This window comes from Limanda limanda, chromosome 1 (genome assembly GCF_963576545.1).
Source record: "Limanda limanda chromosome 1, fLimLim1.1, whole genome shotgun sequence".
In the NCBI taxonomy this organism is placed as follows: Eukaryota; Metazoa; Chordata; class Actinopteri; order Pleuronectiformes; family Pleuronectidae; genus Limanda; species Limanda limanda.
Window position 1 is genome coordinate 40,482,752 of NC_083636.1, and position 14,455 is coordinate 40,497,206.

The 14,455-nt window shown below is 40.9% G+C and overlaps 1 protein-coding gene across 1 annotated transcript in view; it reads left to right on the forward strand.

The window, feature by feature from the left end:
* The window catches only part of tmtc1 (transmembrane O-mannosyltransferase targeting cadherins 1), a 70,587-nt gene that overhangs the window by 18,419 nt on the left and 37,713 nt on the right, over window positions 1-14,455 (forward strand). Inside the window, exons 2-6 of the mRNA XM_061075801.1 lie at window positions 1,376-1,449; window positions 2,035-2,211; window positions 6,136-6,217; window positions 9,148-9,251; window positions 13,434-13,623. Coding sequence (XP_060931784.1) covers window positions 1,376-1,449; window positions 2,035-2,211; window positions 6,136-6,217; window positions 9,148-9,251; window positions 13,434-13,623 — 627 coding nt within the window. The remainder of the gene's footprint in view (window positions 1-1,375; window positions 1,450-2,034; window positions 2,212-6,135; window positions 6,218-9,147; window positions 9,252-13,433; window positions 13,624-14,455) is intronic.

Consider the following 14,455-nt stretch of genomic DNA (forward strand, 5'->3'; position numbering starts at 1 on the left):
TTCTCAAGCTCCACACTACAAGGTTGGCCAAAGAGTCTGGTTGTCCACCCAGGATCTTCCTCTCCGGCCTGGAGTCCCGCAAGTTAGCACCCAGATTCGTTGGTCCGTTCTCCATAACGAAGGTGGTAAAGCCTGTGGCGGTGCAGCTCAAGCTTCCTAGGACTATGAGGGTCCATCCGACCTTCCATGTGTCCGAGGTCAAACCCGTCAGGACCAGTCCGCTGGTTCCCCCCAGGTCATTGATGGGGGGCCTACATACGCTGTAAGGCGTCTTCTGGGGTCCCGCCGCAGGGGCCGGGGACTTCAGTACCTCGTGGACTGGGAGGGTTATGGGCCAGAGGAGAGGTCCTGGGTCCCCTCTAGGGACATTATTGCTAAAACTTTGATTAGAGATTTCCACCGGTGTCACCCGGACCAACCGGGGACGTCTGGAGCCGTCCCTTGAGGGGGAGGTACTGTAACGATCTGTTCAGTCTGTGTCTGTTTTGATTTCACTTCCTGTTTTATTTTGGTGTCTGGGTTCTTGTGTCTCATGTCTAGCTTTACTTCCTGTTGGTTTCCCCACACACCTGTACCTTGTTGTCATTAAGCATTCCCTATTTATACCCTGTGTTTCCCCTCACCCTCTGCCAGATTGTCATTGTCTCCGGTGTGTGTACATGCTCTCCAGCGATTTCTTCCGTGTTTGGACTACCTGGTTTTTGGACTCTGCCTGAATTTATGACATTCCATTTCTGCCTGTTCCCTGTATGTACTTGTTACTTTGGACTATTTAAGTAAAGTTTTATTTAATACTTTATTTTTCTGCCTCTCGTGCTTTCTTTGCTACTGAGTCTCTGCCTAGTTGAGGATTGTCACACCTCCATTTAAATTGTCATTGCGGCTCCCTTAATCTCTAACTGACAATTTATTATGTATAAACACTGTAAACATTGCAGCTGTAGTCAAGTGACAACCTTTATCCTATGATTTTTTTCTCTCATTGGTTATCCACCATTTTTCAAATTAAAATTAAAGCAGAATTCAAAACAAAACACTATATTTTTGGCGAGAATATTCTTTAATTACACTCACCAGAAATTTGTCAGCCACCAAGTAAAATGGAACACAGTGGTTAGCAGCTCTGGGCCTCAGGCTTCAGGCCTACCCTGTTTGATGGAGAGGTTGAGGTTAGAGTCCCAGACTCTAGCTTTCTGTCTTTGCGTACAGCGTTTTGTCAGTAATTAAGCAGAATATTTATAATTTATTACATCAGCAGCTTAAGTTGTGCATCTCACTAAAGTGTAGTAAAAATAATGGGCTCCACAAGGACATCCAGCTGTATTTCCTCACTGTCCCACATGTGAGTAAGCTCTGAAATGTTTGTGTGTTACAGGTTTCTGGTGTTGTGGGCAGGGCTGATGTTTTGGCCTGTCTGCTGTTCTTGCTGACTTTTCTTTCCTATGTTAGGTAAGATGACTCTTTAACACACACACGTATAAGATATAAGATATTAGTCTGCCGGAGAAACGGATGATGATATGTTTTTAATGCAGACAAGATAATGTTGTTTTTCATTAGCAAGTATTTGGCTGCTACAAAAGATGATTATACAAGGTTGTGTGCTGGTTGGCAACATCCATCAACCTCCTACAGTGTGTGGGTATCATATACTGTATATGGAGGTGGTTATGTATGTTCAGAATTTCCTCCTTGGTTATTTTAAAGTACATGATCTAAATTAGAGATGTTAAATTAAGAACAATTTTAATAGTTTGCATATTTCAGAAGCTTGCACATTCGCCCTATCCCTGTTGCTCTTCGCTGCTTCCTGCCACAGTCCAAAGACATGCAGGTTAATTAGAGACACAAATTACCCTATTTGTGAATGAGAGCATGAATGGGGGTTTGTCTTTATGTTTTGTTATGATCTCAGATTTATAGCTATAAATAAATCATTACTTATCTCTCTGATTCAACGGAATCTTCTGTCATCCTATACATATATATATATTCCATATGATGCATTTTGTCGTTCTTTTTTCTTTCTCTCAGAAGTGTGGGTGTGTGTGTCTCAGAGGATTCTCTGCCCTCCACCATGTCGGCATGTTCTCTGATTGTCAGTTTGTTGCTGGGGACTTGCGCCATGCTGATCAAGGAGACAGGCATCACAGTGTTTGGAGTGTGCGTGCTCTATGATGCCCTGGTCCTCTGCTGCAAGCCTCTTATTAAGTAAGCACTCAGAGTCCTGATTTGTTTTAAATGTTTGTGTTTTTACTTATATTTAATTGTTTGGTAATTGTCCGATGAGCATGCACATACTTTTTTAGCAATCAATGCCATATTTACTGTGTGCGTGGCATGATGATGGACATGGCATTGCAGATTCTTTAATACTTATCGTGTTTACCAAACATGCTTTTTGTTGCTCAAAAGCTGGAAATGGCGTACACAAAATAAATTTTCGATTTATAAAACCGTGCCCACGCACAACTGAACGCAATGTTCGCCTTATAAATCACAGTCCACCAGGCGTCGTACGTGGATCTGCCTCCAAATCCGCCCTCAACATGCCCACTTTCAACCATAAATGGTCAATGCAAAGCATGGCATGTATATTAAATTATGCTGCTGACCAACGGGTTTCCACCGTGAGTCCTGACGGAGTCACAGCATCAAGCGATGAGAAGAGGAAGCAAAACTTTCTGACACTGACATCAAGGTGTTTGTTTGTGGGGTAGAGGTGAAGAGGAATTATATGGGACAGCAATGATGTCACTTATAAAGAAACTACACTGATAAACTGCCGCTGCTGTGGAGGATACAATGTTTGAGGGTGAAGCCGATAGAAAGAACGGAGCCTGAAGTAAAAACACAATCACAGATCAATAGAATCTATATCAGCTGATCAAACGTCGCTGAACCCTCTACTTTTCCTCATCCTTCCATTTGCATGCACACATCACGCAAACCCCGCACCACTGTCACGGCAGTATTTATTTATTTAGAGCATCGGACCGATTCCTTCACATCTGTGGATCCTTACCTCCACTCTGGGATGTTATTTGGAAAGTGTCTTCATTTGTTGTAAGTGATCTCGAGGTTGCTCTGTGCTCTGTGCGCCTGATGGCACAGTCACGTTCACTGCAGCGATTTGATGATGCACGCACAGTGTTAGAAGATATTATTAAAATCAATTAATGACTCGCAGTGTTTCCCCTACCATTCTATAAGGGAGGGCGCCTATTTTATTTTATTTTTTAATATAGCGCCAGATCTCCACAAAAATCATTTTAAGGTTACATTTCCTATAAAACAAGTATATAGCTTGCTTTTTTATTAAACAACTAAATGGTCTTATCTTATTCATCTTATTTACACAAAGGCATGTCATTTCTGTCTTGACATGGTCGCGCGTTTAGATTTCTCCTCTGCTCTCTGTATCTCGCACTGCAGAGTTCCATCTAGATGCACGCGCCACACACACAGACACACGCACGCACACACTGACACGTGCGCACACATACATGTGAGCAACCTCCCACCCGCTGAGAGCCTCCATCTGAAAACATGTTGCATGAACCACCAGAAGCAGTTAAAAATATCCCCGTTTTTTAATCGCTCACAGGTGGATGATGGTGATGATGTTGTTGAAGATGGCCACGCCCACTCTCCTGCGAGTAGCAACCGGAGTAGCTCTCCTGCTCCGGGTCCGAGTTCAGAGAAGAGCCCACGTATTGCACGCCCGGCCCCAGACAAGCATCAGTTCAGTCACCACCGTATTACAGGTTTTGACCCAGCTTGGCTTTCAGAGGGAAAATATTCCCCCTGGCGGTACAATCAATCAATCAATCAATCAAGTTTTATTTGTATAGCCCACATTCACAAATCACAATTCGTCTCATGGGGCTTTACAATTCGTCTCATGGGGCTTTGCGGGTACAAGACTGATCTTGGTAAAGTATTACACCAGACGCCGAAGCGCAGCACCGAGCAATTCTCCAGCGCGCAGGCGCCTGGCTGTTCAAACGGGACGCACATTGCTCAGCGCCCTGTCAGCCCGCGATTCTGCTTTCTCCGCTTGTTGTATTTAACCGTGAACGCACCACGCCTCGCCTCGCAAACTCAGCCTGAACCCTAATTAAGCCCGCTGCGTCACTTCATAATAGCAACAACATAAACCAAATCGATGTTGTTAAGAAGCTGGTTAGGAAAGGGATGACATTACCAAGCAACACTTTTATCTATCACTGTTTAATCTATTTTCATCGGACCATTGTTCAAAACCCACAAATCTGACGTGAAAAGATTTTTTATTATAGACGGAAGTTTCAAAGCGGTAACTTAACACAAACGAGGGTTATGGCGAAGTGCTCTATTCTATCTAGTCCTGATTGATTGCTGTGGTAACATTGATTTCAGGTGGTGGAGAAGTCGTTATGGGAAGATTTTTAGTAGGATCTCGACTTTTGTCTTCTTTCACTTTATGCACATGCTCCATGACGAGTTCACAGCGATTTCAACCACTCTGCTCCAGCGTTTCCGTGTTTTCGTGACAGGGCTTTGTGTAGACGTGATAAACATAAGTACCGGATCCAAAAATGTTTCCGGATTCAGGCAATCCAGGTTACGAATGGAAGTCAGTAAATACATACATTACATACATACATGCATGCATGCATAAATAAATAAATAGATAGCCAGATAGATAGATAGATAAAATACAGTTCATAGAGAATGAATATGGGATTATTTCAGTTTTCTTTTTGGTTTTAGGAATGTTCTGTCGAATATGTAGACAGCATAAACAGGCAGTTGTGAGAGGAAACCAGACCCGGCCATTTATAGAGTATATAGAGTCTCCCTGCCATTCCTACAGAAAGAACAACTGGACAAACACATGATGTCTGAGCATCACAGAATAGCCTGTCAGCGCCGGTCAGATATCCAATGTACAGTTCAAAATCATTAAAAGAAACACATTAATATCATGATTCCTTTAAGTTTTTGCGTCTGTGTCTGCCCCCCCCCAAAAAACTGGAAACCTAGGGGAAAGACTGACTCAGCTCCGTAACTCTGCTGTTGAATGGAATCTAAACGTAATTTGTTGTAAGTTGTTTTATATATTTTTTAATTAAAAGGTTAGTGTGGATCAGATATGTCGCGTGAGCTTAACTAAGCTGTTGGTTTTAATGTAAATGATGAATTGGATCAATAATCTGCTCATGTGTGCGTTGCCACTTTCCTGTCTCCAAGACATTTGTAAGATTGTTTTTATAGATCCCAACCTTTGCCTTATAAGTGACGTGCACATCTTTCAGACCCGGTTTTGTTCATAAACAATAGTCATAAATGAGGCCCTTGGTCAGTGGAGGAAACCCTTTCTGTCCTCTTATCGAACAAATGGTGTCCTCTGAACTGTGCTTGAAGACAATGGCTACCAGACATTTCAGTACTTGGTTGTGTCTCCATAAGTACCTATCTTGGGAGAGATTCAATCTTACAACCAGTGAGGTTGTGTATGAGGACAGCTCGAGCAGAGCATAGCTGGCAGACGGAACTCAAGATGCAACTGTTCTACTCTGGCATAGACCCAAATCTCCTCTTCCTTCTTGAACGTGGCCCACAATGTCAGCATACTGGAATACAACCTTTGCCTGTTGAGTTGCTTCTTTTGGTGTCCATATCCATCCTTTTAAGAAAAGGTTGTATAGATGTATACCTTGGAATAGGCAGCTCAAGGTTGCCTTGTCCATAAAGGCTAATGTTGCTCAGACATCGTGGGACTCGTAGGCCATTATATTATTCTGAGCTTATCATTCTCTCCATATTCTCAACTCCTGTTTGTGGAACGTTAAGTACTATGAGTGGCCACATTAGTTGGGGTAGCTTACCAAACTGCAGTCACCAGAGTTTTAGTTTTCCTCAAGAGTTGGCCTTTAGAAGTAGGCCTTATCCAAGTTTTTTATGGGCTCCAGGACTAAGATATAGGCAATATATTTTCCTATGTGAAGCACAAAGTATTGTTGAGATGTTTTCATGCATGCCACTAATCTTACTCTTGCTTATCAATCAATTACTTTTAGTATTATCATTTATTATATTTATTTTTTTAGTTGCAGACTGACCAACCTTCTATTTGTTTTTTTCCTTCAGTCACCTGTATAGCTCCAGACCAGGCAACCTCCTTTACATCTGCAGCCCCTTCGTCAAAAGAGCCTGCCTTATCTCTGGATATGTGAGTACTTTTTTTCTTTTACATTAAAAAGTACCATTCAGTTAATTTTACATGTTTTGGTCACTGAGCTACCAAACACCACATTACTGTTGGACAAGTATTAGATGGATTTCTACTTTGATAAACATATGGTTTTCCATCCTTCTAGACCAGGGGTCGGCAACCTTTATTATCAAAAGAGCCATTTGCCCTCTCTTCCACCAAATACAATTTGTGTGGAGGCGCAAAACGTATTTGATAGCACAGCTTATAAAGTTTTATATATAGTTATTTTCAGTGTTCATTGCCAGTTCAACCTTAAAATGAACTAGTTCAGAGTTAAGTTCATGCAGATTAAAATGAACTAGTTCACGTTCATTTGTTCCATTTTTTATTGGGATGATTTAGGTGACAAACATGTGGTCATGTGTTTGGTTATGAATCGATGGTGTTGGATCATGTCTGCGTGTTGCTCCGCTCATTTTAACAAATTTTTCATGATGTTTAAATGCGGTCTCATAAACTCTAGACCAAATCAAACAAACACTAAGTTACTTCATGTACTGATCAGGTCCTGATAACTAGTGATGCGTGTTTATTAGTTATAGTGAGAGCATGTCAGAGTGGAGGAGGACAAAGAAACTCCAGCTGGGTATAAACCAACTGCAGCTTCTGCTCTGATCACGGAGAAGCTGTTACTTGAGAGAAACTCTGTACTTTCACTGTTTCCACTGTTCTTTAACAAAGTCACTGACCGGCTGCTTGCGTGAACGAGCTCTGATCACACTGTGTGTATCTGTAAGCAAGAGAGTAGGGGCGGAGCCCCGGGGCCTGTGTGTGTGTGTGTGTGTGTCTGTGCTGTTTGGGACCACACACAGACATTTTCTCTCGCTCCTGGTATTTCATGATGGCCTGATGCGATGATTTCAAGAATGAACGTGAGTGACGTTCACTCACGAGCATGTGCTCAAAATCAAAAATGTTTCAAGTGGTTGTGGGTTCCTTTGGAAGCGTATTGCCTTCACTTGAGAAAAAAAAATAATGTGGTCAAAAGACAATGTGGTTGTCTTGACTCTTTAGAGGTGTGACCTCCAGTGAATCTGAATTTTTAGCCAAGCGTGAAGCGAATTGGATGCGAGCCATCACCTGGCCAAACCTGAGCCAAACCTGTCTATCTCATGCCAGCATGAGATGGACAGGTTTACCATTCACCCCCAACCAAGAGGAAACCCTAAGTTCCCAGAAGGGGTTACATATCCCATCTGGCCTTGTAACACCTCGGAATTCCCCAGGAAGAGATGGGAAGAGTGTCTGGGGTGAAGGACGTCTGCAATACCCTACTTGGCCCGCGGCTTTGCTTTCCAATGCAGTCATCCTCTCCTCCAGGGAAACAGTGTCGTGGTGACTTCAGCAACAGAGTCATTTATCGAACCACCCAAAAACAACAGCCCGGAGTTTCTTGACTGCGGGAGACAGACTCTTCATTCATTCACGAGGCTGTGATTGACATTAACGACTGACGTGGCATCTTCAGGAATGGACGTATTCACAATCTGAGTGTGATGTTTTCAGAGTAAAACTTCACAACTGACCTTTTCACTTTGAAGCAGCAATTATAACTATCTTTCTGGTATTAAGGTTATGTACTGTTTGTACCCTCATAGTTGAATGCACTGGTTGTAAGTCGCTTTGGATAAAAGTGTTGAGTGTTTTGGAATACTGAGAAAGTTTACAGCAATAGGACAATTGTATTCCAAATCATGAGGCAATTTCAGCAGAGTCAACAGCTTAGTATGCTATGGACATGTGCATATGGTGCTGAGTATTTCCCAGTAGTTTGGGAGGACATATGTTTGGGACTTTGTCATGCAATGACACAACTGATATGCTTTATGTGAAGCAAAGTGTTTTGTTGTCAGTAGAAAGACATCTCTTAGCTGTATCATCAGATGTACCCTGAAAATTGTATCACTGATTACACTCATTATTTTATACTAGGGCTGTGCAATTAATCTTATTTTCGATTAAGGGGTCAAACGATCTCCAAACTACTATGATCGAGTTGGAACGATTATTTGGCATTTTTTCGAAAGAGATGCACATGCGCAAATCAGTCCTTCCCCCAAAGCATTCAATGCGGCCCAACTGACTGGCGCTCAGTCTCAAGCAGCTGTAAAGTGAAGAAGGCGAGTTGTTCTCAGTTAAAAAGTGTTTTTTGGGAGAGTGGTAGCGTTGCCATTATTAATGGTTTGAATAACCGGGCACCGATATCCTGGTTTCACGGAGGAATAAGACACCCAGCCGTCATCGGTGTTTACCTGAACCGGAAGTGATTCACTTTATTGCGCACGCTCCAGTCATTTAAATAATAAAAGCATAGACTTCAGTATAAGGGCACATATTAATAATCGTTTGAATTATCGTGATTTCCACATTGTCCAAAATAATCGTGATTATGATTTTTTCCATAATCGAGCAGCACTATATTATACTTATCTCTATATAAGGCAAATCTATTCAAGCACAATTTATGATTCTATAATTGTACTAAGCCTTATGTATTTATAGGAGAGATTTTCTTAAAAGGGAGTCAGTACCTGTTAGAAAAAGGTGTTTCCTCTGCACCACTGAGTGAAACTATCCTGATTTGCATTTGTTAAGATCAAAGTTTTGTATTTACATATCGAAGCACTCATATACCTAGGACCAGGGAGGTCAATTGCCAAGCTTCTCAGGCTTGTAGTAAAACTGCCCAAAACTGTAACCCCACGACAGTTCCCGGCAGTTCCTAGCAGTTTTCTGTGCTGCCTGTTGATTCCTGTGGCAGGAATTACTGTCGTTAACCTGAACTTCCATAGAAATTTACAGGGGCACTAACTGATTAATTCTTCTTTCCATGCAGTGATAATACTCCATGCTGAGACATTTTCCCTCCATTCTCCCTCTTTCAGGTGGTGCTCATCATGTCAGTCAGGCTGTGGCTGATGGGAGGATCCATGCCTCTCTTCTCTGAACAGGACAACCCCGCCTCCTTCTCCCCTCACATGCTTACCAGGTCAATGTCTCTAGCATGCATATACACCAGAAGTAGGCGTTGAATGAATTTTAAATTGGTGTTTCAAATCTGAAACATATAAGTGTGGATGTGTCAAGCCTCTGGGATTGCTGTACGCCTTCTATTGTTCAATTAAATAAAAAAGTATTTGTTTACTGCCAAATTACAACACACATTAAAACAGGGCACTGTATATAGTAAGTTGGATTCTTGGATATCTTTCCAGAAAGGTTCTCTCCAATCCATGGAATTGGTTGAGGATCAGTGAAAATTGCAAATTTCTCGACAAGCCTCATTGGTCCCTTTTAGTCTATCTTTGCCTTTCTTCCTTAATATAAAAAATAAAATCTACTGTTTAGCAGTCTGCACTTCTGAAGGAGATAATAATAACTCACATTTGAAGGTATATCAAGAAGTCATACTACTGTAGGCCACGTTTTTCCTACAAGTGTTGAACACTAGCAGTTCATTTTTGTGCATGAATGAAAGATACATATATCTACCGTTCAAAAGTTTGGGGTCACCCAGACAATTCCTGTTTTCCATGAAAACTCACACTTTGATTTATCAAATGAGATGCAAAATGAATAGAAAATATAGGCAATGGGGTTGAGATCTGGTGACTGCGCTGGCCATTCCATTACAGACAGCATACCAGCTGCCTGCTTCTTCCCTAAATAGTTCTTGCATTATTTGGAGGTGTGCTTTGGGTCATTGTCCTGTTGTAGGAGGAAATTGGCTCCAATCAAGCGCTGTCCACAGGGTATGGCATGGCGTTGCAAAATGTAGTGATATATTTGAAATCCCTTTTACCTTGTACAAATCTCCCAATTTACCAGCACCAAAGCAGCCCCAGACCATCACATTACCTACCACCATGCTTGACAGATTGTGTCAAGCACCCCTCCAGCATCTTTTCACCTATTCTGCGTCTCACAAATGTTCTTCTGTGTGATCCAACACCTCAAACTTTGATTTGTCTGTCCATAAGACTTTTTTCTAATCTTCCTCTGTCCAATGTCTGTGTTCTTTTGCCCATATCAATCTTTTCTTTTTATTGGCCATTCTCAGATATGGCTTTTTCTTTGCCACTCTGCCTAGAAGGCCAGTATCCCGGAGTTGCCTCTTCACTGTAGACGTTGACACTGGCGTTTTGCGGGTACCATTTAAAGAAGCTGCCAGTTAAGGACCTGTGAGGCATCTATTTCTCAAACTAGAGACTCTAATATACTTGTCTTCTTGCTGAGTTGTGCACCGGGGCCTCCCACTTCTCTTTCTACTCTGGTTAGAGCCTGTTTGTGCTGTTCTCTGAGGGGAGTAGTACACACCGTTGTAGGAAATTTTCAGTTTCCTCGCAATTTCGCGCATTGGATAGCCTTAATTTTTTAGAACAAGAATAGACTGGCGAGTTTCACATGAAAGTTCTCTTTTTCTGGCCATTTTGAGAGTATAATCAAACCCACAAATGTGATGCTCCAGATACTCAACTAGCTCAAAGGAAGGCCAGTTTTCTCACCAGCTAAACAGTTTTCAGCTTTTTCAGTGTTTTCAAGGGTTTTCTAATCATCCATTAGTTTTCTAAGGCGATTAGCAAACACAGTGTACCATTAGAACACTGGAGTGATAGTTGCTGGAAATGGGCCTCTATACACCGATGTAGATATTTCATTAAAAACCAGATGTTTCCACCTAGAATAATCATTTACCACATTAACAATGTATAGAGTGTATTTCTGATTAATTTAATGTTATCTTCATTGAAAAAAACAGTGCTTTTCTTTGAAAAATAAGGAAATTTCTAAGCGACCCCAAACTTTTGAACAGTAGTGTGTATATATATATATATATATATATATAAAGTCCTAAACCGGGTTTCAGATCGTTTATCTCCTTTTATTGGAAGAATTATGTATTGTAGGCACACCATCTGAAAACATAACCTAAACTACCTTATGCCACATTCTTAATTTGAAAATTATATTTCCTTCTATGTGGTTTTACACTAGTACAGTAGAGGAGCATAGTTTGTCTAGAGGCATAGAAATAATTTCTCAGACATGGGAGTGCCATTCCTCCTATTTCTTTCCCTAATTTTAAGATATTAAAGGGATAGATCACTGAAAAATGAAAGGGCACTCATTATCTACTCTCCACTGTACCACTAGGGGTGGGTGAAGTGTCCACAATACACTTCTGGAGTTTCAGGGATAAACTTTGTTGCAGCAGAATCCAGTACAATTGAAGTCAATGGTGAGTAATTTTTCAGACATAATATAATTAGAGAAAAAACACAATGTACCTCCATCAGGCTTGTGTTGGGTCATCCAAGTGTCCGCAATCGATTTGAAATGAGGTCATTTACACCGTATTTTTAGCCCGAAAATTCACCAGAAGTGGTTAGTCAGTCTGTGAGTCTAACTCCTAGGAAGATATCAGCGGAACTTTAGGCTTATACATTTTTGTTCATGAGCTTATATCATGACGAGGGAACTATTCCTTTAACTTTTTACAACCACCTGTTTATTGTTTTCTCAGGTAAACTGCCAGACACATAAAGGTTTAGATAAAGAGTGAATTTTAATAATTGACATTTCTAAGTCAATTAATGTTACAATTAATATCCTCTGTATGTTACTCAGTAGGGCCCGAGCACTGACAGGCACTGACAGATGAGGCCTGAATATTATTATTATTCAGGCAAATGAATTGGCTTTTTGAGGGCTTTAACATGCTCAAATTATTACCAAAATTTGCAGAAAGTTAGAAAGTGGTGAAAATTTACGTATTCTGGAGGAATTTTCAATGGGCGTCGCAAAATGGCTCAACAGTGCCCCCCGAGACCCCCGGAACGTGTTCACATTGACCGATCTTCACAAAATTCAATACACATGTGTTTCATGACCAGACAAACAAAAACGTCTTTAGGTGCAATTGAAAAACACAACAGGAAGCCAGCTATATTGCATTTGATGACCATTTTGGCCATATTCCACATTTTTACTTTGAGGTACTTGTACCAGGGCTTACATCAGATCAACTTCAAATTGAGATGAGTGTCATCACAACAAGATGGAGATAGAAAGTTATCCAAAGATCAATTCTTCGTCACACGGTGTGACCGTGGCATGCCGTCAAAGTTTGATTACGCCATTAAAACACGATGTTCTGTTACGCGAACATACATGGACCATGAATCCTTTGATGCTGAGCCGTAAACAAACAACTCCACTCTTGCAGTCAGTGGTCAAAGATCAAAGGAATCTTTATGTCTTGCAAAGGTCACGTCTCTCTCTCTCTCAGAATTGGGACATTTCCTCCAACCGTGTAAACATTGAGGTACGGCGAAGGTTCATCCTTCACCAAAGGAGACAATGTTGTCATAACTCCACTGTGCATTGTCCTATCACCACCAAACTTCTGTCTCATGATCAGAGTCGGAGCCTGAACAGCTCTTTATGTCAATATTTCCTCAGTCATTTTTTTTTTTTTCAGGCAAAACACATGCAACGCTTCAAAATGCATCGGCTGGGTGCTCGGGCCCACCCAGTGCTGCTTTGCAGTCCTAGAAATTTGATTTAGTTTTAAAATTATAATTGAAATTGAAACCTAATAGTATCCATAAGTGTTATCATAATTCAAATATTTGCAATAGTCTGCACTGCTGTATTTTATTGAATGCTAAAAACACTAAATCATAAATACATCTCTGAAATCCTTTAATTTTAAACATTAAACATTTCTACAGAGATGTCAAATAAATAAAGATATTCAAGTTATATTGCAGTGTTTAGGCATCTACACCTTGAGTGATTGTCATCAGCGATATGCAGTGACATTTTCAAAAGTTGGTCTTTGTTTATCCAGTACACCTGTGCTTTTTTAAAGTTTCTTAAAATAAGCAAAAATTGTGAAAAATAAAACATGAACTTCAAGGAAATGTCTGTAGAAACTTGTGAATACAACGGCACGTACAGGAAGAGAACATTTAGGACAGCTGGTGTTGAGAATTCAAAAAGAACATAACTTCAAATATATGCAACAACAATAAAGTGAAATCAACTTATATTTTTCTTTATTTTTCAATTCTTCTCTTACTTCCTTTTTATCCCTACCATTTCTCTCCACAAACCATCAACCATTTTTCCTTGTTCTCACCATCCTCTCTTTGCTTCCTCTCTACAGGATTTTGACCTACTCTTACCTGCTGTCATTTAATGCTGGGTTGCTGCTTGCCCCCATCATGCTTTGTTACGACTGGCAGGTGGGGAGCATTCCCCTGGTGGAGTCATTGAGTGACTTTCGCAACGTGGCTGCCATGCTGCTGGCCATTGTAATAGTTGCACTTTGCCTGCACTGCGTCTTCTCACTGCAGGTAAGAGCAAGAATGTGACAAGCAGCTAAAATGTGCAGTTCTCAAGTCTTCTTCTTCCTGTTGCTTTGCACCTCTCATATTATGAGACTAAAGTGATCACTGCCCAGGACAAGAAGGCCTTCCAGCACCTTTCAGGAGAAACCTTCCACTTACTTGATGACATTTATCACAACAGGGTAATAAGAAGTGCATGCAACATCACCAGGGACAGCACACATCCACAACACAGCCTCTTTAAACTCCTGCCATCAGGCAGAAGTTACAGATGTGTGAAGTCCAGGACAACAAGACTGGCAAACAGCCGCAGCCTCTATCCATAGGCCATCATGAGAAAACACTGCTTCCTTTACCACCAGTATGACAGTGGAACTTTAGAAAACACTGACACACACAACAATAATGCGATGTACTGTAAATGGTCTTATATATTGACTCAATAGGAAAGGAATCAATTGTTATAATAGAATTTGTTTTCCTCAACTTTTTTCTGTGTGTGTGTGTGCTGGGTCTAAATTATAACAAATGTGCTCTTAAGAAATGCTGTTTAAAGCTGTTTCCAGTACCAGTACTGCCATACAAGCCAGTAGCCAGTCAGATTTACCTATAACCTCAGTGAAAAATACTTTTAACTCTATACTTGATTCAGTAGTGCAAAGATTACATTTAAACACACACAAGGGTCGAAGAGCCATTTCAAATCAAATCAAAATCAAATCAATCATTTAACCATTTATTGGCTGAGGTCGATGAAAAGAGGACTGGTAGAATCGATGCATATTTCTGTACAATAAACAAACTCAAATCAATATCTTTCCATGTCCACCATAAATAA